This window comes from Gavia stellata, chromosome 31 (assembly GCF_030936135.1).
Source record: "Gavia stellata isolate bGavSte3 chromosome 31, bGavSte3.hap2, whole genome shotgun sequence".
NCBI lineage: Eukaryota > Metazoa > Chordata > Aves > Gaviiformes > Gaviidae > Gavia > Gavia stellata.
The window spans coordinates 4,058,413-4,082,475 of record NC_082624.1 but is presented as its reverse complement, the minus strand read 5'-3'; the positions used below and the strand labels follow the sequence as shown (position 1 = coordinate 4,082,475).

The 24,063-nt window shown below is 65.1% G+C and overlaps 3 protein-coding genes across 4 annotated transcripts in view; 2 read left to right on the top strand and 1 right to left on the bottom strand.

Annotated features, from left to right (window-relative positions):
* Positions 1-473: 473 nt before the first annotated feature.
* Positions 474-5,086, top strand: PDLIM2 (PDZ and LIM domain 2). The gene is made up of 9 exons (XM_059831395.1): positions 474-566; positions 1,100-1,251; positions 1,638-1,707; positions 1,790-1,881; positions 1,978-2,023; positions 3,964-4,118; positions 4,413-4,558; positions 4,636-4,741; positions 4,891-5,086. Exons 1-9 carry the CDS (start codon positions 474-476, stop codon positions 5,084-5,086), a joined length of 1,056 nt encoding a protein of 351 aa, XP_059687378.1.
* Positions 5,087-6,729: 1,643 nt separating this feature from the next.
* On the top strand, positions 6,730-10,064 carry C31H8orf58 (chromosome 31 C8orf58 homolog). The gene is made up of 7 exons (XM_059831423.1): positions 6,730-6,776; positions 8,649-8,653; positions 8,797-9,306; positions 9,366-9,538; positions 9,624-9,711; positions 9,795-9,898; positions 9,981-10,064. Exons 1-7 carry the CDS (start codon positions 6,730-6,732, stop codon positions 10,062-10,064), a joined length of 1,011 nt encoding a protein of 336 aa, XP_059687406.1.
* A 5,461-nt stretch (positions 10,065-15,525) lies between these two features.
* The window catches only part of BIN3 (bridging integrator 3), a 41,871-nt gene continuing 33,333 nt past the window's right edge, over positions 15,526-24,063 (bottom strand). For both annotated transcript variants that reach the window (XM_059831529.1, XM_059831530.1), the window contains 2 exons: positions 21,782-21,916; positions 15,526-16,347 (listed from right to left, as the gene is read on the bottom strand). In XM_059831529.1, the coding sequence (XP_059687512.1) occupies positions 16,201-16,347; positions 21,782-21,916 (282 nt within the window). In that variant the 3' untranslated portion in view covers positions 15,526-16,200. The remainder of the gene's footprint in view (positions 16,348-21,781; positions 21,917-24,063) is intronic.

Genomic DNA, 24,063 nt, shown 5'->3' with positions numbered 1-24,063 from the left:
CTGCCATGCTGTGCCGTGCCGCCAGCCGCCGGCCTCGCTGCCAAGGCGGCACCGATTTCCTGCCTTGCACAAGGCCCCGGGGGCAGCGGGGTGACCTCGCCTGCCCCGTCCCACCGGCTGCACCGCTGCAGCCGGCGATGGGTGCCCAGGATCCCCTCGTCCCAGGGGGGGCTCAGCAGGGGAGGAAGCCGCCAGCCTCGGCCGGGGAGGCAAGAGGAAGCAGCGGTGGCTGCCGGCACCCTGCGATGGCGCGAGGACGTGGGTCCCCTCCCCGGAAGGAAGGCGCTGCCGGTCTCCATCGGCCCTGTGCCGGGGACCCTCGGGGGGACAGGGACAAGGGGAGGCCTCCAGCGGGTGGTCCGCTGGGCTGTGCCCCGTGGAGGGAGGAGAGGGGTCTCCTCTGCCTCATCCCCTCGGTGCCCCGGGGTTTCCTGACGCCACGGCTCCCTGCCTGCCCAGAGCCGCCCGCTGCCATGCCGGTGACGGTGACCCTGTCCGGCCCGGCCCCTTGGGGCTTCCGCATCACCGGGGGAAGGGACTTCAGGAAACCCATCACTGTCTCCAAGGTAGGAGCCCCCCACGTGTCCCCTGGCCCTGGGGAGGGCTGCTGGGACGCTGAGGCGGGCGCCGTGCCGGCCTGCTCCAGGGAGCGGATCCTGTTTACTGTCCTTGAGGGATCCTGCTCCGTGGGAACAGCCCCACGGCAGGCGACGACGGCGCGGGGGCTCGTGCCGCCCCTGGGCTGGGCAGGGCTGTGCCGAGTTTCCAGCTGTTGTTGCCACGGCCTTGGTCCCCCCTTGCCGGCGCACACCCTGGCAGAGGGGCTGGCACTGTTTTGGCAGGGCCGTGGGGACCCCGGTGGGTGGGAGCATCCCGGTGGGATGGGATTTGGGGACCGGCACGGAGCTGGCTGCACCCAACCATGCGCCAGGACCTCGGCTGCGGCAATGCACGAGGGCTGCATGTGGGGATGCTGCAATTAAAGGCTGCTTCCCACCGGCATGCGTGGGGCCGAGGGACGGCTGGCAGGGGAGGTTCGCTGCCCCCAGCACCTCCGAGATAACACCGGGGCTGTCCCCATGTCCCCTTCTCTGCGGAGGTGACGGAGCACGGGAAGGCGGCCGCGGGCGACCTCCGTCTGGGGGACGTCATCGTCGCCATCAACGGGGAGAGCGCGGCCGAGATGCTCAACGTGGAGGCGCAGAATAAGATCAAGCAGAGCCCCGGGCAGCTCTGGCTGCAGGTGGAGAGGTGGGTGCTGTGATGGCGGGGGGACAGCAGCCCGGACGCCTGGGTCCCCAGCCCCAGGGAAGCAACGTCCCCACGAGGTCTGGGATCCCCAACCACTTGTGCACGGGTTGTTTTTCCCCTCCGGTGACTCTTGGGGCTGTGCCATCCCCGCAGGAGCCTGTCCCAGCTCTGTAATTAGAGAGTCAGGCGGTAACGAGGCCGGGCAGCCCTGGCAGCCGTTACCCGGCCGACCGGTCCCGGTTGGGGGCCTGGGGCTGCTGCCTCTCCCCACCTCCCCGGGGGGCTGCAGGGGAATGGGCATGCCATGCCATGCCATGCCACGGGGGCACAGGGGCTGCATGCTCCTGGGGCAGAGGCAGGACCCCCCACTCTCCCTTGGTCCCCAGGTCCCCGATGCCACATCCGAGCCACGCCAATGGGGACACCTCACCGGAGAGGTTGGCCACACGCTTCCAGGTGAGCCCCGGGCAGCCCCTGCACCCCCCGGCCCCCCACCCAGGGCTGATTTCAGCTGCTGGCATCTCCCTCCCCTCCCCAGGACACACTGCGGATGCAGGAGGAAAGCCAGGGCACCCTGAGAGCCTCCTACTCCAGCCCGGCATCTCTCAGCCCCCCGCCCGGCAGCGGCAGGTAAGGCCAGACCCTGCTGCGTGTGGGGCTGGGGGGGTGGGCAGGGGTCCGGGCAGGGCCGGGGACTCTCCTGATGGCTCCGTCCTCTCCCCCCAGCTCGCAGCCCCTGGAGGAGGAGTTCCCCCGTCCCGGCCTCTGCCAGGTGAGCAGGGAGCTGTGGGGGCTGTGTGGGGCCAGGCAGAGATGCTGGGGGGGTTCATCCATGCACCATCATCCTTTGCAGCCCCACGGCATCACCCTTTGCAGTCCCAGACTGTCACCCTTTGCAGTCCCAGACTGTCACCCTTTGCAGCCCCAAACCATCGCCCTTTGCAACCCCAAACCATCGCCCTTTGCAACCCCAAACCATCGCCCTTTGCAGCCCCATAGCATCCCCCTTTGCAGCCCCAAACCATCGCCCTTTGCAGCCCCAAACCATTGCCCTTCGCAGCCCCAAACCATCACCCTTCGCAGCCCCAAACCATCACCCTTTGCAACCCCAAACCATCCCCTTTTGCAGCCCCATAGCATCCCCCTTCGCAGCCCCAAACCATCGCCCTTTGCAACCCCAAACCCTTGCCCTTTGCAACCCCAAACCATCCCCCTTTGCAGCCCCATAGCATCCCCCTTTGCAGCCCCATTGCCATATTGCCCAGCCCCGCTCTGCCTCGGGGACCGCGTCTGCTGTGCCACCGATGCCGCCGGCCGCCTCCCCACCGCGCTGGCAGGCACCCCGGGCCCCGCGGGCACCGGCACACCTGGCCAGGGATGTTTTGCTCGCTCCTACCCGGCACCTCTTGGCAACGGCGCCAGCCTGGGGAGGCCAAACCAGTTTGGGGAGGCCCGGCCCTGCTCCCGCGAGCCCGGGGGACTGGGGCGTTGGCAGGGCAAGGACCCACGGCCCGGCACACCCCCGGCTATGCCCGCCGGCCCCTGCTGCGGTGAGATGCCCGGGGAGTGGGGCCGGGATGCCCGGGGGCCGGGATGCCTCACCCGCCACCCAGACTGGTCCGCGGATGCCCACGGCCGCCCCATTCCTCCCCGCCGTGGTTTTGGGCGGCTGCTGTGCCCCGCGGGGCAGCCGCTTGCTCCAGGGTTGGCGCCTCCCTCCTCTCCTCCCTCCCTGCTTTCTTTTTTCTTGTTTTTCAAGCCCAAATCGGGAAGCGCGGTGGCCCCGAGCGCAGCCCTTCCCAGCTGCCTTTGGCTGCAGCCCCGGCCGCCCCTTGGCTCCTCCGGCCGCCCGCTCCCTCCTTCTTCCCCAGCCCTTTATTTGCTTTGGTGCCGGCCCCGGAGGGTCCCTCCCTGCCCCGAATTCCCCCCCGCTGCGGGGCTGGGGCTGCGTGGGATGCCGTACCCCAAAACCCCAAGGAGCGGTGAGGGGAAGGGCTGCCCTTGGACCGCGCTTTTCGTGGCATCCCAGGGCGGGTTGGCACTGGTGGGGACGAGGCCAAGGCGCCCGGCTCCACCCGTGCCTAATTTTAGCTCATCCCTCGCCTGCTCGTGACCCCGCAGAGCCCCAGCGCTGCCCCTCTCCATCTCCGCGGGGTCCGGGCAGGGGCTCCTCGTCCCCGTCCCCGTCCCCAGGCTTCTGCCAGGGTTTGCATCTGCGTGGCGGCTGCTCCCGGGAACATCGGCTTCCACTTAGCCTGGGTTTCGCCTTTCCTGCCTCGCCCGCCGCTAAGCAGGAGCAGATGCCGGGGAGGAGACGGGCGCAGGCGTAGGGTTACTGGTGTGGGGAGCGGTGGGGGTGCTGCCCCTGGCCCCCCTGGGGTCCCGCTGGCCCCAGCCCGGGAGGGGAGGAGAAGCAGCCGCCCCGTGCCGAGCCACGGAGCACCCCTGCATCCCTCCCGGGGAGCAAGGAGGAGCACCCATCCCTCTGGGGACCGGGGCTTGGGAAAAGCCCCTGGGCCAGGTCGGGGTGTCCCTGGGGTGCCCAGGAGGAGAGGGAGGGTCTGCAGGCCCCCATTCCCTGTGCTCTGCCCGGGAGATGCCACGCTCGCCCCCAGCCTTGGGGCATGATGGGGGGCTGCTGCAAGCACCCCCCTGCCAGCCGCGGCCCCCCGCACCCCCCCAGGGCACCCAGCACCTCTTTCCCCCTGCCAGGAGCGAGGAAGCCTGAGCCACCAGAACAGCTCCCCGGGGTCGATCCTGCCTCCACCCCTGCGCCCACCCTTGCCGGGGCTTGGGGCCCCCCCAAACCCCTGGGAGACACGTAGAGAGCGACGCCGCTCTTCGTCCTCTCCCAGCCCCTGCAACAGGTACGGAGTGGGCTCGGGGCCGTGCGGAGGGGGACACGGAGGCGGGGAAGCCCCCAGCCCCATGCACCCATCCCAGCATGGCGGCTCCGCACCCCAGGGTGCACGCTGGGTGCTGCCTTGCCGAGGGAGCCCGTGCAAAGAGTTAAGAGGCAGGTAGGGACGTGGGAGGGCCGGGCAGGCTGGGGCAGGTCCCCAGGGTGGAGGGAGCAGGTGGCGGGCGGCGGGGTGGCGGACCCAGGCGTCCGGGTGCCGGGAACCCCCCCTTCCATCTCCTCCTGGGGTGCCGTCCCGCAGCCTGGGCTCGGAGCCGGCCATGCGGCGCTTGGAGGAGGATTCGGAGGTCTACAAGATGCTGCAGGAGAACCGGGAGCTGCGGGCGGCCCCGCGGCAGTCCAGCACCTTCCGCCTGCTGCAGGAGGCTCTGGAGGACGAGGGCAGAGGTGAGAGGGGGTACGGGGGGAGATGGGGGGTCCGGCCGGGGGGTTGGCGGGACCCTCACAGCCTCGTCTCCCCGCAGCCGGCCCCGCAGCCCCCTTCCCCAGCCGGCTCTCGCCCAGCACCCGTAAGCCTGTGGCCGGCGTCCAGAAGCTGCACGTCTGCGAGAAGTGCGGCAGCACCATCGCGTGAGTGGGGCTGGGGGGGCCTCCCTGAGCAGGATCTGTCCCTGCCATCACTCCCAGCAGGGCCGAAATGGGGCTAATCCTGGGTGGGGGGGGACCCCAGCGGGGGACATACGGTGCCACACTGATGTCCCCCACCCCGTCTCCCCCAGGACGCAGGCAGTGAGGATCCAGGACGGTCGCTACCGGCACCCATCCTGCTACGCCTGCGCCGACTGCGGCCTCAACCTGAAGATGCGGGGCCACTTCTGGGTGGGCGACGAGCTCTACTGCGAGAAGCACGCCCGCCTGCGCTACCAGAGCACCCTGGGGGGGCCCGCTGCCCCCCCAGTCTCCCCCCAGTCCTGAGCCCCGGGCACCGGCACGGTGTGGAGGGGAGCTCACTGCCCGCATCCCCCCGTGTCCCAGGGAGCAGCGTGCAACCTGTCCCCACCCAGGACGCCCTGCCAGCCCCACTGCTTTGGTAGGGTTGGGGTCTGCCATGGGGGGGCATTGGGTGGGGGCTGAGGACATCACCAGGTTGTGGATAGCCGGCAGTGGGGGGATGCACTGCAGCTGCCTGCCTTTGCCCTTGCTGTGTCAGTGTGTGTGATGAGCTGGGTCGGTTCTCAGCCTGGGTTGCAACAGCTGCACGCACCTGGGGACGCAGCGGGGATGGGGGGGGGGCACAGGGACGCTTGAGCACTTAGGTACCGGAGAGGTGGCTGGCACTGCTTTGTACACTGACTGCAAAGGGCTTCTCCGAGGTATTAAACCAGATCTCTATATAAATATAATATATATTTGCTCCACTCCTGTGTCTGGTCTGTGCGGGGTGGGGGGCGCAGGCAGCCTGTGCCTTCCCAGGGCTGGGACCATGGGGCCGGGGAAGGTGGGCTTCCCCCCAGCCCCAGGGTGCAGGCACGGACCCCAGACCTCGCAGCCCTCCTGCCTGCACCCATAGCAGCGGTGGGAGCTGGAAGCAAACCCCCTGCCCCGGGGAGGGCCCAGGGCTTGGCACAGGCTCCACGGGTCTGGTGCTCCGGTGACGCACAGGGCTCGGTGCCGGCTGGCCTTGCCCCGCTCCCGGGAAGGTCAGGGGTCCCCAAAGGGCTGGACTGTCCCCTCCCTGCTCCGGGTGTCCCTGGGAGGTGTCGGAGCTTTATTGCGGGCTGTTGGCCAAGGCCTTTGTCCTGGGGAGGCCCAGGTGGGCTCTTATCGCTGCTCTCAGCCCCCCGTGCCTGATTGCACGGAGATGGGCTTTGCTGTTATCTGGGCTTTGCTGTTATCGGCAGCTCCCCACCGAGCACGGGAGAGGACCAGCCCCTTCGCACGTCCCACAGCTCCCCGCATCCCCAGCCGGCTCCCCTGCCCCTCTGCCCGCTCTCTGCTGGGGGTTCACTGCAGCCCCCCGCACGCCCCTGGGCTCGGCCGAGCTCTCACCGTCCAGGCACCGAATTCCCGCAGGCCCTCCCGGACGGATCAACCACGGACCCTTCGCTACCGGACACGTGCGACTGCCCACACACCGGCCAAGGGGGTCCCTCCGCTCGGGGTCCCTGCCAGGTCTCGTGCAGGCAGGGGGGCAGGCAGGCGCAGCCCCACACCAGCCCCACATCCGCAGTGCTCAGTGCTGGTAGGACTGTGATTAAGCATCCCCAGGGAGAGAGGGATGGAGGTGGTCCTGCCCGGCTCTCCTGCCCTCGTCGCCAGCCCGGCAGCGTGCGCACGGCCTCGGTGAAGGGGAAAAAGAGGGAAAAAACCCACTTTTGCCCCGGGGAGGCGGGGGGGGGCGGAGGGTGTGGGCCCCCCCGGGTAGCAGAAAGCGCCGGGCTGGGGGCAAAGGTGCTGCCCGGGCAGGGGGCGGCTCCCCCGCCCCGCCCCGCAGCGCGGCCCCATAAAGCGGCGGAGGAGCAGCGGGACCGGCTGCTCCGCCTCGCCCGGCCCCCGGTGCGCCCTCCCCGGTGCGCCCTCCCCGGTCCCCCCCTGCCCGGTCCCCCCCCCGCCCGGAGATGCTGCGCCGCCGCGGAGCCTTCAGCGTGGAGCTGCGCCGCGGTGAGTCGGTGGCCCCCGGGGCTATGGGGGACCCCCGTGCAACTGGGGGTCCCCCGCGGTCCCCAGCCTGCGAAGTTCATGCTGATGGGGAGCCTCAGGGATCCCTGATTTGGGGGGGTCTGTGCCGGAGGGGGGCCCTGGGGGTCTCTGGCACCCCACAATTTCTGGTGTCTGTGCTGAAGGGGGGTCTCTGGGGGTCCTTGGACCCCCAGTGTATGGGTCCCTGCTGGGAGGGGCCCAGGGTGCCGTCTGTGCTGGGAATTCAAACCAGGTTTTGCCTTCGAGTGTGTGTTTGGGCTGATGGGCCTGTGCCTGCACTGGGGTCGAGCCTGCTGGGTCCCCACATGTGGTTGTGGGGGTCCCAGAAACCCACAGCCCATCTCTGTGTGCCCCCCAGCTCAGGCTGTGCTGGGACCACCCCCTCCAGCAGCAGAGCCTGGGAGGTACCGGGGGTCTGACCTGGGGGGACCCCCAGCACCGTGGCAGCTGCCATGCGGGAGGTTTGAGCTCTCCCAGCAATGGGGAACCCCCTGTACCCCCCACCCGGCTGGGCTCCGAGTCCTGGTGAAACCTCCCGGGGCAGGCAGGGGAACCGCCGGGGAGGGAAGCAGCCCCTCGGCGTGTGGGGCCATCCCGTGCAGCCCCGGCAGCCCGTGGAAATTCGGTGCGTGGGAGCGGGGCTGCTGGCAGCCGGCTGTGCCGGGGCGGAGGGGCCACCCCACGGCATTGCTGGGATTCATGCGGCCGCTGAACAGCGGGATTGTCCGCCGGCCGGCCACCACCTCCCGGTTCCGGCTCCCGTGCCGTGCGGGCACCGGCCTCGCCAGCCCATGAGGGATGCGCGGTGAGTGGCTCCAGCGCTGGCTGAAGCGGAGTGGCTGCACAGGGGCAGGAATTTGGGAGCACTGGGCACCTTTGGCTGGTGAGTTTGGCCCTGAGCAGGGTTTTCCCAAAGCGGTGGGATTCATCCAGCACCCGGCTGTCTGCCTGCAGCCTGCCAGTGCCCAAATAACCTTCTCGCCTTCCCGGTTGGGGTGGGAAGGGAGCCCTTAACCACCGGCCCAGCCAGTATCACCAATCCCAAATCCTGCAAGGAACCAGTTGGGAACCAGTCCTGTAATGAGGTGCCTCTGGATACAGGGCCCGTCGCCGGCTGGGGTGGCTATAAAAGGGAGCGCTGAGACGCGCGCCCGGCAGTCGGCTCCGGCTCTTGGCGATGTGGGGTGGCTCCCGCGCCGTCTGGAAGAGGAGGTTCAGCTGCTGTGAGTGCCTGGGGGGGTGTGAGCCTCCGGGCAGGGGCTTGCTGGGGGGTGGGCAGCGCTGCACCCTAAGTCGAGTGCTGGGAGGGTACCGAAGCTTCGCTCCCCACCTCCCTGTGCCCTCTGCCGTGGCCTGGCCGGGGAGGGTGGCGAGTGCCCACGTAAGGAGGGCCGAGACCCCCGCCGCCGCACTGCAATCCCACCCTGAGCGGCAGGGTGATGGTAGGCACATCCCAGCTGGCGATGCCCCCCATGCTGTGGGGACAAATGCGAGGAGCCGGTGGTCCCTGGAGCTGTCCCATGGCGGGGGGAGGACGGGCCCCGTGGCCCTGCTGTGTCCCAGGTTGGCCGGCACCGAGCTGGAGCGGGGTGCGGCGAGAGCAGCAACTCGTGCAACCCCGGCCAGGTCGGGGTGAGGGCGGCGGGTGCTCCCCAGGCAGCTTGGCAGCGCGGAGAGGGAGGATCGGGGCTGGGCGTGGGGCCGTCTTTCTGGGGAGTAGCGACAGCACGCTGCCATCGCATGAGCATCGCTGGCACAGGGCAGGGCTGCGGGGACCCTCTGGAGAGGGGTCCCCAGGCAGGGTGGCTGTAACCCTGCATGGCGGCGGGGAAAGCAGCCTCGGCACAGCTGGAGCTGCCGCGGGGAGGGCTGGGAGGGGTGGCAGACCCGTGCCTGGGCATGCGAGGGTGGCGAGAGCCCTGCCCTGCCACCCCCACCCGGGGGGACCCCGCATCCGATGCCACCAGGCCTCCCTCACCCCGCAGATGGTCCCTGGGAGACAGCGGAGAGCTGCGTGGTGCGCACCTCCGCCAGCGTCTACCGCCGGCTGCAAGAGAGCCCACGGCAGCCCCTGGGGGGGATGAGCACCTGGGGACCCCCCCCACCGCCACCCCTCTCCTCCGGCAGCCCCCCAGCAAGCGGGCGGCTTCTCAAGTCGGAGTCGGAGGACTCCGGGGTGGAGATGGCCAGCAACGAGCACTCGCCTTCCACCCCCGTGGGCTCCGAGAGCAGCTTCTCCCTTGACGGCTTCCCACCGGAGAAGAGCCCCCCTGGAGAGGAGCCGGGCACCGAGCCCCCCCGGCCGCCCCGCAGCCGCTCGGCCAGCAAGAAGCTGGTGCAGGTGGCGCAGCGCAGCAAGAGGCAGCGGGTGCCCGGGCGCTGCCCGCGACAGCTCGGCCGATGCAGTGCCAGCGCGGCCGACCTGTGGGCAGAGCCGGCACGGGACCCCCGGGAGCCGGAGGAGCCCAGCGTGGAGGACCCCGAGGGATCGGTGTGTGCCGAGGAAGGGGTGGCTGTGGCTGTGGGGGGGCTCAGCTGCCCTGCAGGCCTTGAGCCCCCGCTTGCCCACAGGCTGTGCCGGAGGCGGTGCTGCCCGTGCCCGGGCAGGGGCTGCGGTACCTGGAGCACGTCTGCCAGATGCTGGAGCGCTTGGCCCGGCTGCAGCAGGACAACCGGCTCCTCCGGCAGCAGGCGGCAGATGCCCGGCGTACCCGCCCTGACACCGTGGTGAGGGCCGGGAGGATGTGGGGTGCTGGGAGGGGTGGTGGTGTTGGGGGGTCCCAGCTCACACCCTGCCTCTCCTCACCCACAGCCCAGCCGGGAGCCGCTGGGGCAGGATCTGGCCATGCGGAGGGGCGAGCGGTTCCGGCCACGCTCCTGCTCGGACAGCCAAGCACCAGGTAAGTGGGGTGGGATGCAGGGGGGGATGGCGAGGCCGTGGCCAGCCGGACCCCCCCACCTGCTTTATCCCCCCACCATGCAGCACCGGACCCTGGGCCGTGCCGGAGGACGTGGGGTCACTCGGCCAGCTCCCCCAGCCTGCTGGACCCCTCCGAGAGCGGGGCGGGGGTCCCGACACTGGACAAGGTACGGGCCGAGGGGCGGCGGGGCGAGGCGGGTGGGGGTCCCGCGGGTCCCCCCGCCGCTGACGGCCGCGTCTCCCCGGCAGGACGGGCGCTCGCACTGGGGCCGGGTGAAGGTGCTGCTCACCCGCCTGACCCGTCGCTCGTTGCGGGGCGGCCGCTGCAGGTAGGACCGGGGAGGGGGGTCCCGGTCCCGCCGCCGCCCCTGGATGGAGAAGCTGCGCTGCACCTATTGCATCACACCCCACCGCATGACGTCACGCCCACCCGGGGCCGGTCCCCGGCCCGGCGCCCCCACACCCTCTTTTTCCCAGAATAAAGCCTTTTCACTGCCAAAGAGGCGGCTCTTTGCGAGGTGATGTGCAGTTGCGCGGTGACGTCACTCTCCTCAACCCGGCGTGACGTCACGCGAGGACGCGTCACGGCCGCATCACTTCCGACGGCTTTTCCGCCCCTTTTGTCTGCCGGGCCCCGGTCCCACGGCCCGCTTCAAGCGGCTGCTGCCCCCGCCGCTCCGGGTCCCCCCCCGGCCCCCTCCCAGCTCAGCCCCGGGGCGGGGCAGGCTCCGGGGGGTTCGGCTGCCTCGGGGGGGCTAAAGCTTGTGTCCCCCCCCAGACCTCCCTGCTGAGCCCCCCGCTCCCCGCCGAGCTGCTGCCGCAGGTGGGTGGGGAGGGGGTGCCGGGGGGGGGATGCTCCCGCTCGCATCGCAGGTGGGGAGAAGCAGGGGGGTCTTCCTCGGGGCGGTCACCAGCCTCCGGGAGTGGTTTGGGGGGGGGTGTGAGGAGATCTTCGTCCAGGTCAGGTGAGGAGGGGGCCGGGCCGGGGGATGCACCGCCGCGGTGTTTTGGTGCTGTTGGAGCCCCTCATCGTGTCGTCGGGTCTGCGTGGTGAAGGGCCGGGCACCGCCGGTGAGGAAGATGCTGGTGAAAGCTGCCTGCAGCCCTGGCCGGGCTCTCTCCGACCAGGTACCCCCGTTACCCTCCATCCCCCCTCTTCCCTGGCAATTTCCTACCGTGACTTGGGATTTTTCCTTCCCAGCAGCGTATCCCGCAGCCTCTCCAGAGACCCCCGGCACCGCTCCCACCAGGGCCATCCCCGGGAAGCCGCAGAGCATCCTCGGAGCTCGGCCCCAGCGCTTGCTCCAGCCTCGCCGCATCCCGCCGCTCCTTCCCTGGAAAGGTGAGTGCTCGTCCTTAACGCAGGGATGGATCCAGGCCCCGCGGGTGGTCAGGGGGCTCTGGCAGTGACCCCCGGGAATGCTGGCTGTGAGCAGAGCGTGATGAGGGGATGCTGCAGGCGTTTAGGTCTTCTGGAGCAGATTCACTCCGGGGAGGTGCCACGGGGTTTTATGATCCTTGTTTCCCCCCTCCCCAGCAGTGAACCTCTTCCCATCGCCCCCGTCCGCTCACCTGAGGAGATTCCCCGGGGCGAGGACCAAAGGGCAGGAGCGACTCGGGCAGACCATCAGGACGGGGATGTGTGTCCCTGCCGTGGGGTGGGCATCTGGGCAGCCCCCTGCCCTGCTGCCCTGCACCGCCTGTGCCTTGCGGAGCACTAAACGCTCACCTGGGCCAGACCTTAAGACGTGGGGCCCTTCCCGGCTGGGTGCTCTGGCCACACGGCGATTTTTGGGGGAGGATATTTGCAATCAGAGAGGATCTCTCTGGTTTCTCTAAGTCTGGGGGCAGCCAGCTCTCTGCTCCCACATCGCATACGTGGGGACCGCTTTCGGATGAGCCCACACCGAGCAAGCCCTAATGCCCTCGGTGCGGTTCTCTGCCTCCAGCCGCTTCTGTGACACCGGGGAGATGCTACGGCAGCGTCCAGCTGCCCCGTGGCTTCTACCACCTCTGCCTGGGCTGGCTGGACACCTTCCCCCTCGCTGGTGGTACCCCGGCCGCATCCTGGTGGCTGACCCCAAGGAGGGTGCTGAGGCCGCTCTGGATGATGCTGATTCTGCTTTCAGGGCCAAGGTGAGGAGAAGGGAGGTCTGCCCTCAGCGCAGGCTCTCTCGCCCAGGCAATGGCCCCGGTGCCTCCGGATCACCTGGAGCAAGGGAAGACTCGTGAGCACCCGACAAAGCAAATCGAGGTGTGGACCCAGGCGTGTGCTGGAGTCGGCGGTGCCGGTGAAGGTTAATTCACCCAGTTTTGGGGGAAAGCCTTCAGGTTTGGTGGTATGCTGTCATCTGCATTTACTGCTGGACTGGTTGTGGGATGGCATCTGCAAAACCTGGTCATGTCCTCTGGGGGTCTTGTCCCCAGGGGAGACAGGGACTTTGGGGAGGAAGGGGGACAGTCGGGATGCTGCGATGCAGCCGGGCTCACCGCCTGTCTCTGCTGGGGAGGAAAGAGGATGAAGCTGTGCTTGTCAGTGGGGAATGGTCCCCATCCCGACGCTGAGCCGACGGTCCCGGTGCACAGGGCCATTCGCGTGACACAGGCTGGGCTGGGCCCGAGCAGCCGCACGAAGCGGTGAGTGCCACCGGCTCAGGCACCTCTGAGCGGCCACATCCCTTCCCTCTGCTTTTTGGAGGTCCGAGTGCTGACGTACTTCACTCGGTAGTGCTTCAGAAATCGAGGCTGAGCACGCACCGCATCGTAGAGTTCATTTTCCCTTTCTGCAAGATCTTATTAACGCTGGGATCTTGTGGGTGGTGCGAGAAACCGGTAATTACCCACTTTTACTACAGAAGATGGAGTCGTCCTGCCCAGCCCGGTGCGGAGAGCGCACAGCGTGCGGCTTTGCCGGCGTGCAGACCCAGCCCTGGCAAAGGGCTGCTTGTCCGGGAGCAGGTTTCCGGATGAAAGCAGAGTTTGCACCGCTGGGAACGCTCTGGTTAAGTTTCCATCGGCTGAAATTCCTCTCTTGAGTGCAAGGACAGCAGGAGGAGCTGACGGCACAGAGCAGGAGCCGGGCTTTGCTAAGCAGCTCCGGGAGTGCAGGGAGCGAGGACGGGCGGATGCGCTGCCGGGACGGGATGGAGGAGAGGCGGGTTGCTGGGGATTAGGCTGGCAGCCCCACGCGGGGTGGCACAGCGATGCGGATGAAGCCGCAAGGGAAGCAAGGTGGATTTAGGAGAGCCCAGGTGGGGTTTAATCCAGCCACAGCAGGCAGCGAGGAGTGCGGCACCTCTGGGCCATGCAGCAGCCGTGGCCGCTGCCCGCCCGGGGCATCGCAGACCACCCCTGCGGGGCTGCCACCCATCTTTGCCCGCTCGGGAGCCGGCACAAGGTCTGCCGGGGCTCAACTCCCCATGTGTCACCCATGGAAAAGCGTGGCCCTCGCTCGGGCGCATGGGCTCGGCTCCTTGCATGGCAGTTATATATAGCATCCCTGCTCCGGGTAACCGTGGCAACTGATTTTATTTTCCTTAAACCTGGCCTGGCATGTGATGCGGTTGGGAAGGAAGAGCTGAGGGGAGATGAAGTTCTCCGTGCCGGGAGAGGAGGCTTGGCTCGGTCCCAGTGGCAACTGTACAGGGTCCGGGTGCAGGCTGGGCAGGGGGTGCTCTCGGGCCGGGGCCTCGCTCCGTGTCCCTGCAAACGGCCTCGCTGGGGACAGTCACCAGCCTTTCCATGGCCTATCAGGGCTCTGGTCCCGTCCCCTTCACTCCTGTCTTCGCAGCCTACCTGCCAGCAAGGGGAAGGTTTTATGGGGGTCCAGCTCCCTGCTTCCTGCCGGGCTTCTCAGGGTGCCCCTGAGTGCTGTACCCCACTGTGCCGCAGGGTCCCGTTTGCTGAATTCAGGTACTGGTGGGAGGTGGTGGTGATTTTCCTGCTGGATGTCTGGGCAGGACACTCCGGAGGGGTGGGAAGCTTCGTGCCAGCCCAAGGCAGAGAAGGGACCCTCGCTGCCTCCATCACCAGAGAAGCCCGCGATGGTGAGGATGGCTTTGCCGTGGGGCTGAGTGCGGTGATGCCGGGTACCGTGCCAGCTCCGAAGTCCCAAAAGGCGGTTTCATTTCTGTAGGTGCTTGGAGAGGGCTGTGTTTCAGAGAAGGCGAGGTCCTGCTCTGGGTGACGGCTCCCAGCACCTTCTCTTCCCGCTCCCACCTAAACAGGGTGGGTTTTAGCAGGAGGTGGAGACCCCCGAGCAGCACACGGCTGCCGCAGGCACCACCGAGCTACTGCTGGAGCCCAAAGCCCCCGGGGAACCAGCCCTCATGGTCCATCCCCACCCGGCCAGGCAGGACGAGCAGGCTGCCTGCTCCCGCATCTCCGTCTGCACCCTGATGGGAGTGCCGGAGGTGGTGGGAGAAGCTCTCCTCCAAGGCAGGCTCGGCACAGCATGGGCAGGCAGGTCCCCTGTGTCCCTCTCCCTTCCCGAAGTGGCCGTGGTGGTGGCTGAGCTCTTCCAGGAGATGCTGCAGCAGGATTTTTGGCTACAAGGCGCTGCTGGCCTTGCCCAAGAAGGAAGAGCTGCTGGAGACCAGGAACCTGGAGACAAGGAATGGTGGAGGAGGTGGCTGAGCAGACGTAGGTACATAGCCAGGGGGGAGCCCGATGTCCCTGGTGCAATCCCGCTCATCACGGTGCTCAACCTGGGGAAGCTGCCGGAGAAAGGAGAGCAGCCAGCTCTACCTGGAGAGCAAAATCCTCACGCTGGAGGTGAAGCTGGGTAAGCCTGGGTGTGATGTGCTGGGAAGTGGGGTCCCCTCTTTGCGAGCTGCCGGTCACCCATTCTCATCTCTTCTAGACTAATGACTGCTTAGACGAGGGACCAGCAGCCAGCTGATCTCCACCAGGAGAGAGCGAAGTCCCTGCATGCCTGGACATCACACAGCGGGGTCATGGATGGCGGCAGGGTCCCTGTGAGCCTTTTCTGTCCCGGCCCGCTCCCTGCGGAGATGGGCTCGAGCTGGCTCCCACCCCGGGCATGTGGAGCTGGGGCAGCCGTAGGGATGCGCAGGGTTTGCTCTGACCCGTTGTGTTTAACGGAAACCTCTTCGGTAGGAAATCAGAGACAGGCCACGGGCCATCCCCATGCTCCAAGCTGGACCCACAAGCGGGCGACAGACTGACTTATTTAGGATGGAGGGACCCAAACACGGGGGTTGGTGCTGTGCCGCAGGCTGCCGCGCAGCTTGGGGCAGTCTCTGGCTGCTGCTGTGCCCATAGCCGGTTTCTTTGCTGCAGTTACCAGCTCCACACCGTGCCAGCCCCCAAACTGCTTTCCAACCCCTTGTCCCGTGCAGCAGTGGCTCATCCTGGGACGCGGAGGGCAGCGGCAGGGGCTCCCTATGCTGAAAGGTGCCAGATCAGGCTCGAATTCACTGTATTTGACTGTAAAATTGTATTTCTTGTGCTTTGCTGAAGCTGTTTCCTTCCTGCGTCTCTTCAGGGGCTGTTCAATCCCTCTTTTCTCTTCTCCCCACCCCCTCCAGCCCTGTAATACCTTTCTTAAAATGCCACCTCCAACCCCACAGTGTTCTGCTGTACCTGGGGGGGGGGCTGGGGGCTGTGCCAGCCCATGGAGGGGGTGTCCCCGCGTGGGGTCCCCCCCCGTGGCAGTGGCTGGCGGGTGGCGGCAGATGGCGGCAGCAGCTCGGCGGTGGCACCGTCCCCTGCCCGGACACAGACCCCGGCCCCGCTCCTCTGCCAGAAACTTTATTGGAGAAGGGCCCCTGTGTCCCCCCCAGGCACCAAGGCGGGGGCTACGGTTGACTCTGGCTGTGCAGCCCCCCAGCTTCCCCACTTTTCCCTGGGTTTGCTCCTAGCCACGTTGTATTTCCCTTGTGCATCCCCTGCCCTGGGGTCTGGGCTCCCCCATACCCCTGGGTGGGCACCCATGCACCCATGGCCATGCAGATCTGCATGCACACCCCCCCCCTCCAACCCTGCAGCTGTGGGGCTGAGGCCCTTTGCACTGTTCTTGCTTGAACCGGGGCGGATTCAGAGTGCAGCATCGCACGGTGCTCCGCACGGGAAGTGTAGCCCTTTCATCACCCTCCCCTGCTGCCTCGAAAAAATGGCATTTGAATGCTTTTACTCTTCCCTGGGGGGGCTACTGGGCTCCTAAGGCACAAAATGAATGGCCCAGCAGCAGCTGCAGGAGTGACTCCATCCTCCTGCCAGAAAGGCAAGGAGCCTGGGCCTGATCCGGACCAGAGGTGGGTGTGCGGAGTGCCCCCACCCCGAGCCCAAGCGATACCTTGTCCCGGCAGGAGGGCAGAGCCATGGGGGCAGAGGGCTAAAGCCCCCGAGTCCATCCCCGGGAGGGAGGAGGTGGGGAGCAGCCTGGCTGCGGGAGCTGGAGGGGGGGATCCCCAGCCCCTTCCCCATCGCCAGCGTCCCACCGCGGCACTCAGTCATCGGCCACAATGGACAAAGCCCGCAGCTCGCTCAGCTTGGCGTCGTTCTCCCGCTCCCGCTGCTCATCGCTCAAGCTGGGCCGGTCAATCTGTGCCGTCAGGTCCCCGAAGATCTTGTGCATCTCTGTGTAGTAGACGACCTTGGGGGGCGAGAAAGATGGGGGCGAGTGGGGCAGGGGGCTAGGGGTCTCCTCCCCACCCCGCCGTGGGTGCCAAGAGGTGCGGCGCTGCCCGAGCCAGCCCCTCGCCTTAGCATTTCTGTTTCTAAAATAGCTTCCTCCCATGTGTTAATACCACCCCCTTAGATTATTACAACTCAACACATTTTAATAACACGCTGCCCTTCTCTGCTCGCTTCCCATCTGGGGAGCTGCGCGCACGGGGCTGCCACCGGCACCCGGCACCGACATGCAGCCACCGGCCCTGTGCCGCAGCCGGGCCGTCCTTTGCCTGTCGCCGGTGTCACTGGCACCGGGATGAGTTGCCTGCCCACGCCACCATTCATTGCAACAGGTCTCTGCTCCCCGGGCAGGGGCACGGCGAGCGTGGCGAGCATCACGCCTGGCAGCGCCGTACCCCGCATGAAGCAGGGGGAGGGGTGTTTTAATAACGTGCTAATTAGCACCGCCAATTAACTCCGGCAGCGAGCAGCGCTTCCCGGAGTGGGAGCCAGTGGGTCAGCGCAGGCAGATGGCAACGGGCTGCCTGCTCGGGCGCGGGCCCTCGCCGAAGGAGAGCCGCGGTGCCCAGCGGGCGCTGGCAGCGAGCCCTGCCTGCGGGAGCCCCCGGTGCTGTGGGTAGGGTGGCAGAATCAGGCCCCCCCCCAGCTCAGAGGGCTGCTGTGCCCCGCGGGAGGAGGGTGATGGGGATGCCTGGCCTGGGCATCCCCCCAGCTCTGGTGGGGAGGGACAGGGAAGCGCTGACCCCTGGGCCGGACGGTGCCAGCATTGCCCCCATTTCACAGAGGGGCACAGGCGAGGCACGGTGGGCACCTGGGGCCAGCCCCAGCATCTCCAGCAGCGCTGGTGCGGAGACACACACAGTCTCCATGGAGACCGGCTCCCCTCATCTTGCTCAAAATGATGCTTATTTTGTTTGGGCAGGGCCGAGGGGAGATGCTGGGGACCCACACGCCTTTGCCAGCTGCCTGGGACCCCCTCCCCGGGTCCGGCCATACCGGGGTGCGGCAGAGGCTGCTCCGGGGCCGGGTCTCCCCACGCAGCAGGCGCTGGGTGATTCAGCATCAATGCTCATTTACACAGTGACTAACGAACCCCGCTCCGCAACAGCAGGGGCGAGCGGGCAGGCATGTGGGCATGAACTCCCCGCACCCCATTACAGTCCCCCCCATCCACCAACCCACGGCCCTGCAGCCAGGTCACCCCAAAGCATCCTCCCGGCCGGCTGCAGCCCCAGTCCCACGCCAGCAAGAGATGCTGCGCCAAGCTGAGCGTGCCGAAAACACCCACCACCACCACCACAATCCCTTGGCAATGCCACGGGTGAGCACGGATCCCGGACAGAGGGCTGAGAAGCCGGACACCGGCGGTCTGGAGCAGCCCTCCGTGTCCCTCGTCCCCCCAGCCCGGTGTCAGATGGGGTCCGATCATTCACACGTGGCCAAGCGGCACTGCCAATTCCGGCACAGCAAAGGCGCCGGCACGTTGAAACCAATCTCCCTGGGATGGCAGTGCCGGAGGCAGCTGTGTGCAGCCGGGGGAGCTGCTGCCCCCCCCCCCAAGGCTTGCCCCCCGAGCCCCGGGCATGCCAGCATCCACAGCAGCATCTCCTCCGGATTGAACGGGCAAAGCAGAGCAAACATTTTGGTCGCTGCCCCCCCGACGTGCCGCAGCCATCGAGCCCTTCTTGTGGGAGACACCGGGTCCCCGGGGCCCAGCGGGTCTCCTTGGGGATGCTCGTCTCCCCCAGTAGGACCCAGTGCCTAACCAGCAAGCAGTCATCCGGGGTGTCAGCCTGCATCACCATGCGAGTCTCCTGTGCTTTATCAACGAGCTCCCACAAGCATTGATCCTCCAATGCTCTTCTCCCATTGAAATACGGGTGAAAACCATCACTGTCTCCATGGGGGGGTCCCTGGGGAGGGAGACCTGCCCCCCGCCGCACTGCAGGCAGCTCGCCCCACGGTCGCTGGTGCGGTACCTGCTGCCGGCAGCCCCGCGCCTGCCTGCAGCTCAGTACTTTTCCAGCTATGGATACCATATGCTCCGTCCCCATCCCATCAAATCCCATCTCCAACTCGCCTTTGAGACCGAGCCAGCGGCCCCGAGTCCACCTGTCTTGAACTAATTCTGTTTCGGGACACCATGTTCTCCTGATTTTCTATAGATCGCGTTTACAACGCCACAGCCGGGCAGCAGCAGTTCGTGTTTGTGTCAGCCCTACACAAAACAAGAGCCCACGGTCGCTGCCAGGGTCGGACTGCCAAGGCTCGCCCCAACCCACAGCGCTGCCCCACGGACGGTCCTGCCTCGTGAACCCCATCTTTTTCCCCATTTCATTAAAAATCAGAGGAGTATCATGTTTTCTAGCTGGAAAATAAAGCGCAAGGTGGGAAGGAAGTGTTGTTCACGCGCTCACGCCAGCGACGGAGCTCCAAATCTCCCCCTTTCATCTTCATGTGGCCACTTCAAAGTCCCCAGCCAGGGAAATATTTGCCTCCGTTGGCTTGGCCCCGGGCACGTGGGTGGACAGAAGTATTTGGTGTTGAATGTTACAGCCCCTGCGAGCTTGGGGCATGTCATGCCGTCAGCAGACACCCGGCACCGGGGCCCGCAGCCAAGCTGTGCCATGGGAACCCAGCCACCCGGCGAGAAGGTCTTGGAGGGTCTCCTTGGGTCAAAGCCATAAAGCTGCTGCTCTGGAGCTGGTTTGAAGTGGGATCCTTCCCTTTGCCATGGCATGGCTTGTTCCCGGAGAGGCAGCCGGTCCATTCACAGCTCATTGTTGTGCTGGCTGGGGCCACTTGTCACACACTTGTCTCGCTTTAACCCCCCTGCTTTCTCCAGGGCCAAAAAAAAAAAGGAAAACTACACCAGTTTTGCACCCAGGGCCGCCTTCGAACAGCGGGTTTGACCCGGGGACAAGGAACCCCAGAGTCACGGCCCCCGGCACAGTGCCAGCCGCCGGCTGCCTCCGGCCAGGTGCGGAGCCGACCCCAGCGTCTGTCCATCCCCTTCCTTGAAGGATGCCCGCTCGAGCCCCGCCGGCCAACCATCGCTCCTAGAGGTACCCGCAGAAGAGGCTGAAAATAGAAATTCCACCGAGTAACGCGAAGCTCAACGAGGCACGGAGGGAGAGAGAACCCGGGAAGCAGCAGCGGGATGAATGGGGCTGGCGGAGGGCGGCAGCACAGCCCGCATTCACATGCCTCCCATCGCCGGCTCACACCTGGGGTGTTAGGATGGGGATGCTCCCGGCATCACCGCGGCAGCCCCCCCTCCGGCTGCTCTCCCCTGCCCAGGTCCCTGCAGGTGAGCAGCCGCTGCGGTGAGTCAGGGCTCCCGGGTGCTATTCCTGGCTCACCACTGACTCATTACGGTACCTTGGGCAAGTCACTTCCCTTTTCTTTTTTATTTCAGCCACCTGCAATGGGGGAAAGGCTGCGCAGCCCCCAGGCAAGAGCTCCTGAACTGGGCGGGGGGACGTGGCCGGAGCCCAGTCTCGGTGGAAACGAGTTATCAGGGGAGTGCTGAGCTCTCCTCCTGGCAGCGGAGATGCCGTCGTGCCGGTGCATCCCTCCCCGGGGGTGGAAGGATGCAGCCAGAGCTGGGGAAGAGGGATGCGGCTCCCATCTAGGTCGGCGGGGAGGGCGGGATGTGACATGCTTTAGCATCCATCTGGGACCAGCTTTAGTCTAGCCTACGGGAGATGCATCAGCTTTGTTATGACGCTGCCTCTTGGGTATTAAAAGCGAGATTTCGTTCGCCTTTCCTAACAAAAATCCTCACCTGAAGAGAGGCAGGGCAGCTGGCCAAGAAACAAAACAGAGGATTCCCGGGGAAGAAGAGGGTACCAACGGAGAATCTTGCAAACAGCCCCAGCAACAGCACCCTGCCGCTCGCATCTGCCGGAGCCCTCAGCACATCGCTCCCGCCGTGCTGCCGCCCGCTCGCCCCGACGAGCCCAGGCAGGAGCCAGCTGGCAGCCGGGAGCCAGCACGAGCGGAGCGAGGGACGTCGCGGCCAAGGACAGAGGGGCAAAGCCGCTCTCTAAGGAAACTGCCAGCGGATCACAAACACCCAGAGAGGGCAAGCGGCATTCGGGTTTCAAGGTCTCGTCCAAACGACCCACCCACAGCGAGCGGCCGGAGAGGGTTTGCAGGCGGGGGGGAAAGGCCAGCGAGACTTCGCGGTGGCTCCAGGGAGTCTGGTTATTTCGGCTGCGATGGCTGGAACAGGGAGCCCCGCGCACCCGATTGCTAAGGGAACAGCAAGAACAGCATCCCCAGCACCCACCCAGGCGGCGGCAGGGTGCATCGGCACCATCTGGTAGGTGAATCAGCCTTGCAGACAACTTGCTGGCAGCTCTGCGGAGAGGGGCCCCCCCCAAGTTGGAGGTGAGATGAAACACGTGCTCTCTGCACCTCCTTGCAGCCACCCCGCCGCACCTGTGTCACTGCAGCAGCTCCCTTCCAAAAAATACCATAGGAGAACACCCACGCGAGGAGCAGCATGAGGTTTTGCCCACCTCCCGGCGCTGGACCACCCCGTGATCCAGGCCACGACGTCCGCCCGAGATGCCAGAAGTTCAAAGCTAGCTTAGCTCCCGATGATGTTCCTCTCCAGCCTTAAAAAAAGGGCGAGAGGAGAAGGAAGATGGAGGAGGAGCAGCAGCAAGTCACAGAAGGAAGCTGGAGGATGGAAATTAAAGCAGGCTGTGGTTTATTTAGGCCACCCCTTTCCTGCAAATCCTTGGTGTGGAGATTACACAGCAGCCGCCTCTATCTCTGCCAGCACACACCGGTTCTGGTGACCAAGAGCCAGAAGAGAGACTTAAGATGAGCCGTGAGCATCTCATAATCTCAGACAAGATCCAACCCTGAGCTCAGGACTACAAACGCAAAGAGACGATGTACCCAGATGAATAAAGCCATCAAATGCCAGCGGCTAATGTATAACCAGGGCTTGACCTGCGTTACGCAGGCAGTCTCGTGGGACGGGACATCATACGCACGCCAGGAGTGTCCCTGATACGAGGCAGATCGATATAAAACAGCAAAAACTCACCCTCCGGCTGTCCTTTCTACCCGACAGCCAGCACCGCATCACCAAAGGTACCGGCAGACGCCAGCCCGCTCTTCTGCCAGGACCAGGTCCAACGGTCCCATCTGTCCCACCACTCCGTGCCCTCTCACCGCTCGGGAATTAAATGGCTGGAGGTACAGCATTTGGCCAGAGGATTGCTGCAAGTTACCCGTGTCTAACGCTCAGCTCGAGAAGGTGCCTTGCCCAAAGAGCAATTCACACCCAGGTGGGACCCCCAGATGCTCTGCAGTGAGGCTGCCCACCAAAGGGACACCTGGCAGTGCCTGGCAGCCAGCGCACCGCATCTCACCTGCGCCCGGACCAGCGACTCAAAGCTGGGTTTGAAGTAATCGATGCGGCTGCTGTAAAACTTGGGCATTTCCTCCAGGAGCTGCTTGTTTTTGGCTTCAAAGTCCTCCTTCACCGGCCTCAGCTCTTCACGGGCCTGGGAAAGGAGAGAGGATGGGGAGTCAGAAAACGCCCTTCCCTTGGGCAGACCTGAACAGAGGCCACCCCAGGCCAGCGGACTGCTCTGCTTTGACCCGAGGACAACCAGCAACTGGCTAACAGAGCCTGGTGGGACCCACACAACCATCTAACGGAGCCTGGTGGGACCCACACAACCAGCTAACGGAGCCTGATGGGACCCAAGTGACCAGCTAACGGAGCCTGGTGGGACCCACACAACCAGCTAACGGAGCCTGATGGGACCCACACAACCAGCTAACGGAGCCTGATGGGACCCAAGTGACCAGCTAACGGAGCCTGGTGGGACCCACACAACCAGCTAACGGAGCCTGATGGGACCCACACAACCAGCTAACAGAGCCTGGTGGGACCCACACAACCAGCTAACAGAGCCTGGTGGGACCTAAGTGACCAGCTAGCGGAGCCTGGTGGGACCTAAGTGACCAGCTAACGGAGCCTGGTGGGACCCACACAACCAGCTAACAGAGCCTGGTGGGACCTAAGTGACCAGCTAGCGGAGCCTGGTGGGACCCACACGACCATCTAATGGAGCCTGGTGGGACTCAAGTGACCAGCTAACGGAGCCTGGTGGGACCCACACAACCAACTAACAGAGCCTGGTGGGACCCAAGTGACCAGCCAACGGAGCCTGATGGGACCCACACGACCATCTAACAGAGCCTGGTGGGACCCAATCTCTGACCCTGGACCACGGGGAAACCCACAGGACGCCTAGAGAGACTGCTGCAGAGATCACGAGCCAGCCGGTCTTCTCCCCTTTAGAAGAACGGGGACGAAAAACAGCCCCAAAGCTCAGCAAGGCTGGAAAACTTCCCCATCCATGTCTGTGTCCCCACACCATGTAATTCCCAAGAGCATCTCCAGAGGATCCTGCCCCCACCGTCATTTTCGACCATGACCTTCAGCTCAGCGCGTCCAACTGGCTTCTTTAAACAGAAGCGTGGGGAGAAAGGGAAATGTCTCTGAGATGGTGTGGAAAAGGGCAGGAGGGGGTGGGCTGTGAAATATTAGACCGGTTCAAGTCTGCCACTTAATCCCAGTGCCATTCCGACGGGAGGGGGACGCGGGAGAAAGCCGGCGAGCCAAGCCCAGCCACGGCGCCGGTCCCGCTCCCTGGGACAGCACGCCGGAGGGATGGCACGGACAGAGCCTGAAATCGTATCAGGCTTAAGTAGGTCTGAGAGGCAAACGAGCAAATTCATCGTCTGCCATGAAACATGGAGCGTTTAGACTCCCGGGGTGGAGTTCACATGGGGCACCAAACAGCAGAAGACTTTGAGCAAACAGCTCTGAAGGGAAGATGCAAATTTGCAGCTCAATAAAAATACCTGGATGAGATTATGCTATTTTCCATCAAATCTGTGGACCTCTCGGATGCCCCGGGTTCAGGATTGCTTAAGGCTCCTGCAGGCGTTTAAGCTCACGCAGTGGTTATTAAGATCTTTTTTTTTTTTTTTTTTTTTGGGGGGGGGGATTAGATCACACAAAAGTTCATTAAGGGAAAAAAAATTAAATAACTAAAACCCGCTTAATCATCAGGACAAAAGCATTCACATTTTTCCAGCCACAGCTTTAGTCACCGAGGCTAAGCGAAGTAAGCTGCTTACTATTAAATCGGAGGTCTCTTTTGTTAAGGCTGATAGGGCTATTCTTTAACACAAAACTTAATATTTGTGGGCAAAGTCATCAGAAAATACACGTTCTTTGACGCTGAGAAAGTCAACTGTTCCTTCGAGGATCAAGCAACGTTCTGCAGGAGCGACAGATTTGGGGAGAAATGCTGGTGAAGCTTTAATTAAAAAAAAATAAATCATGATTTCGCTAAAATTTGGGAGAGAGAAAAGAATCTGGCAAAGCTTCCTGTTAACCAATTACTGCAATTTTCCAAGACGAATTTTTGTAACAGGTGGCAAACATAAAGCCTCGAAACGCTCTGATCTTCCCCTTTTCCCATCCAGCTGCTCGCTCGGACGCGGAGGTTGGGGGAAACCCCCCGGGCGTCTGCTCCGGCGCTGGCCGCTCCTCCGAGCATCCCCAGCTCCCGTGGCTTTTATTCCATTTTCTTTTGGAAAACTGGCTCTTTCCCTTCGCTGAGCGCTGTAA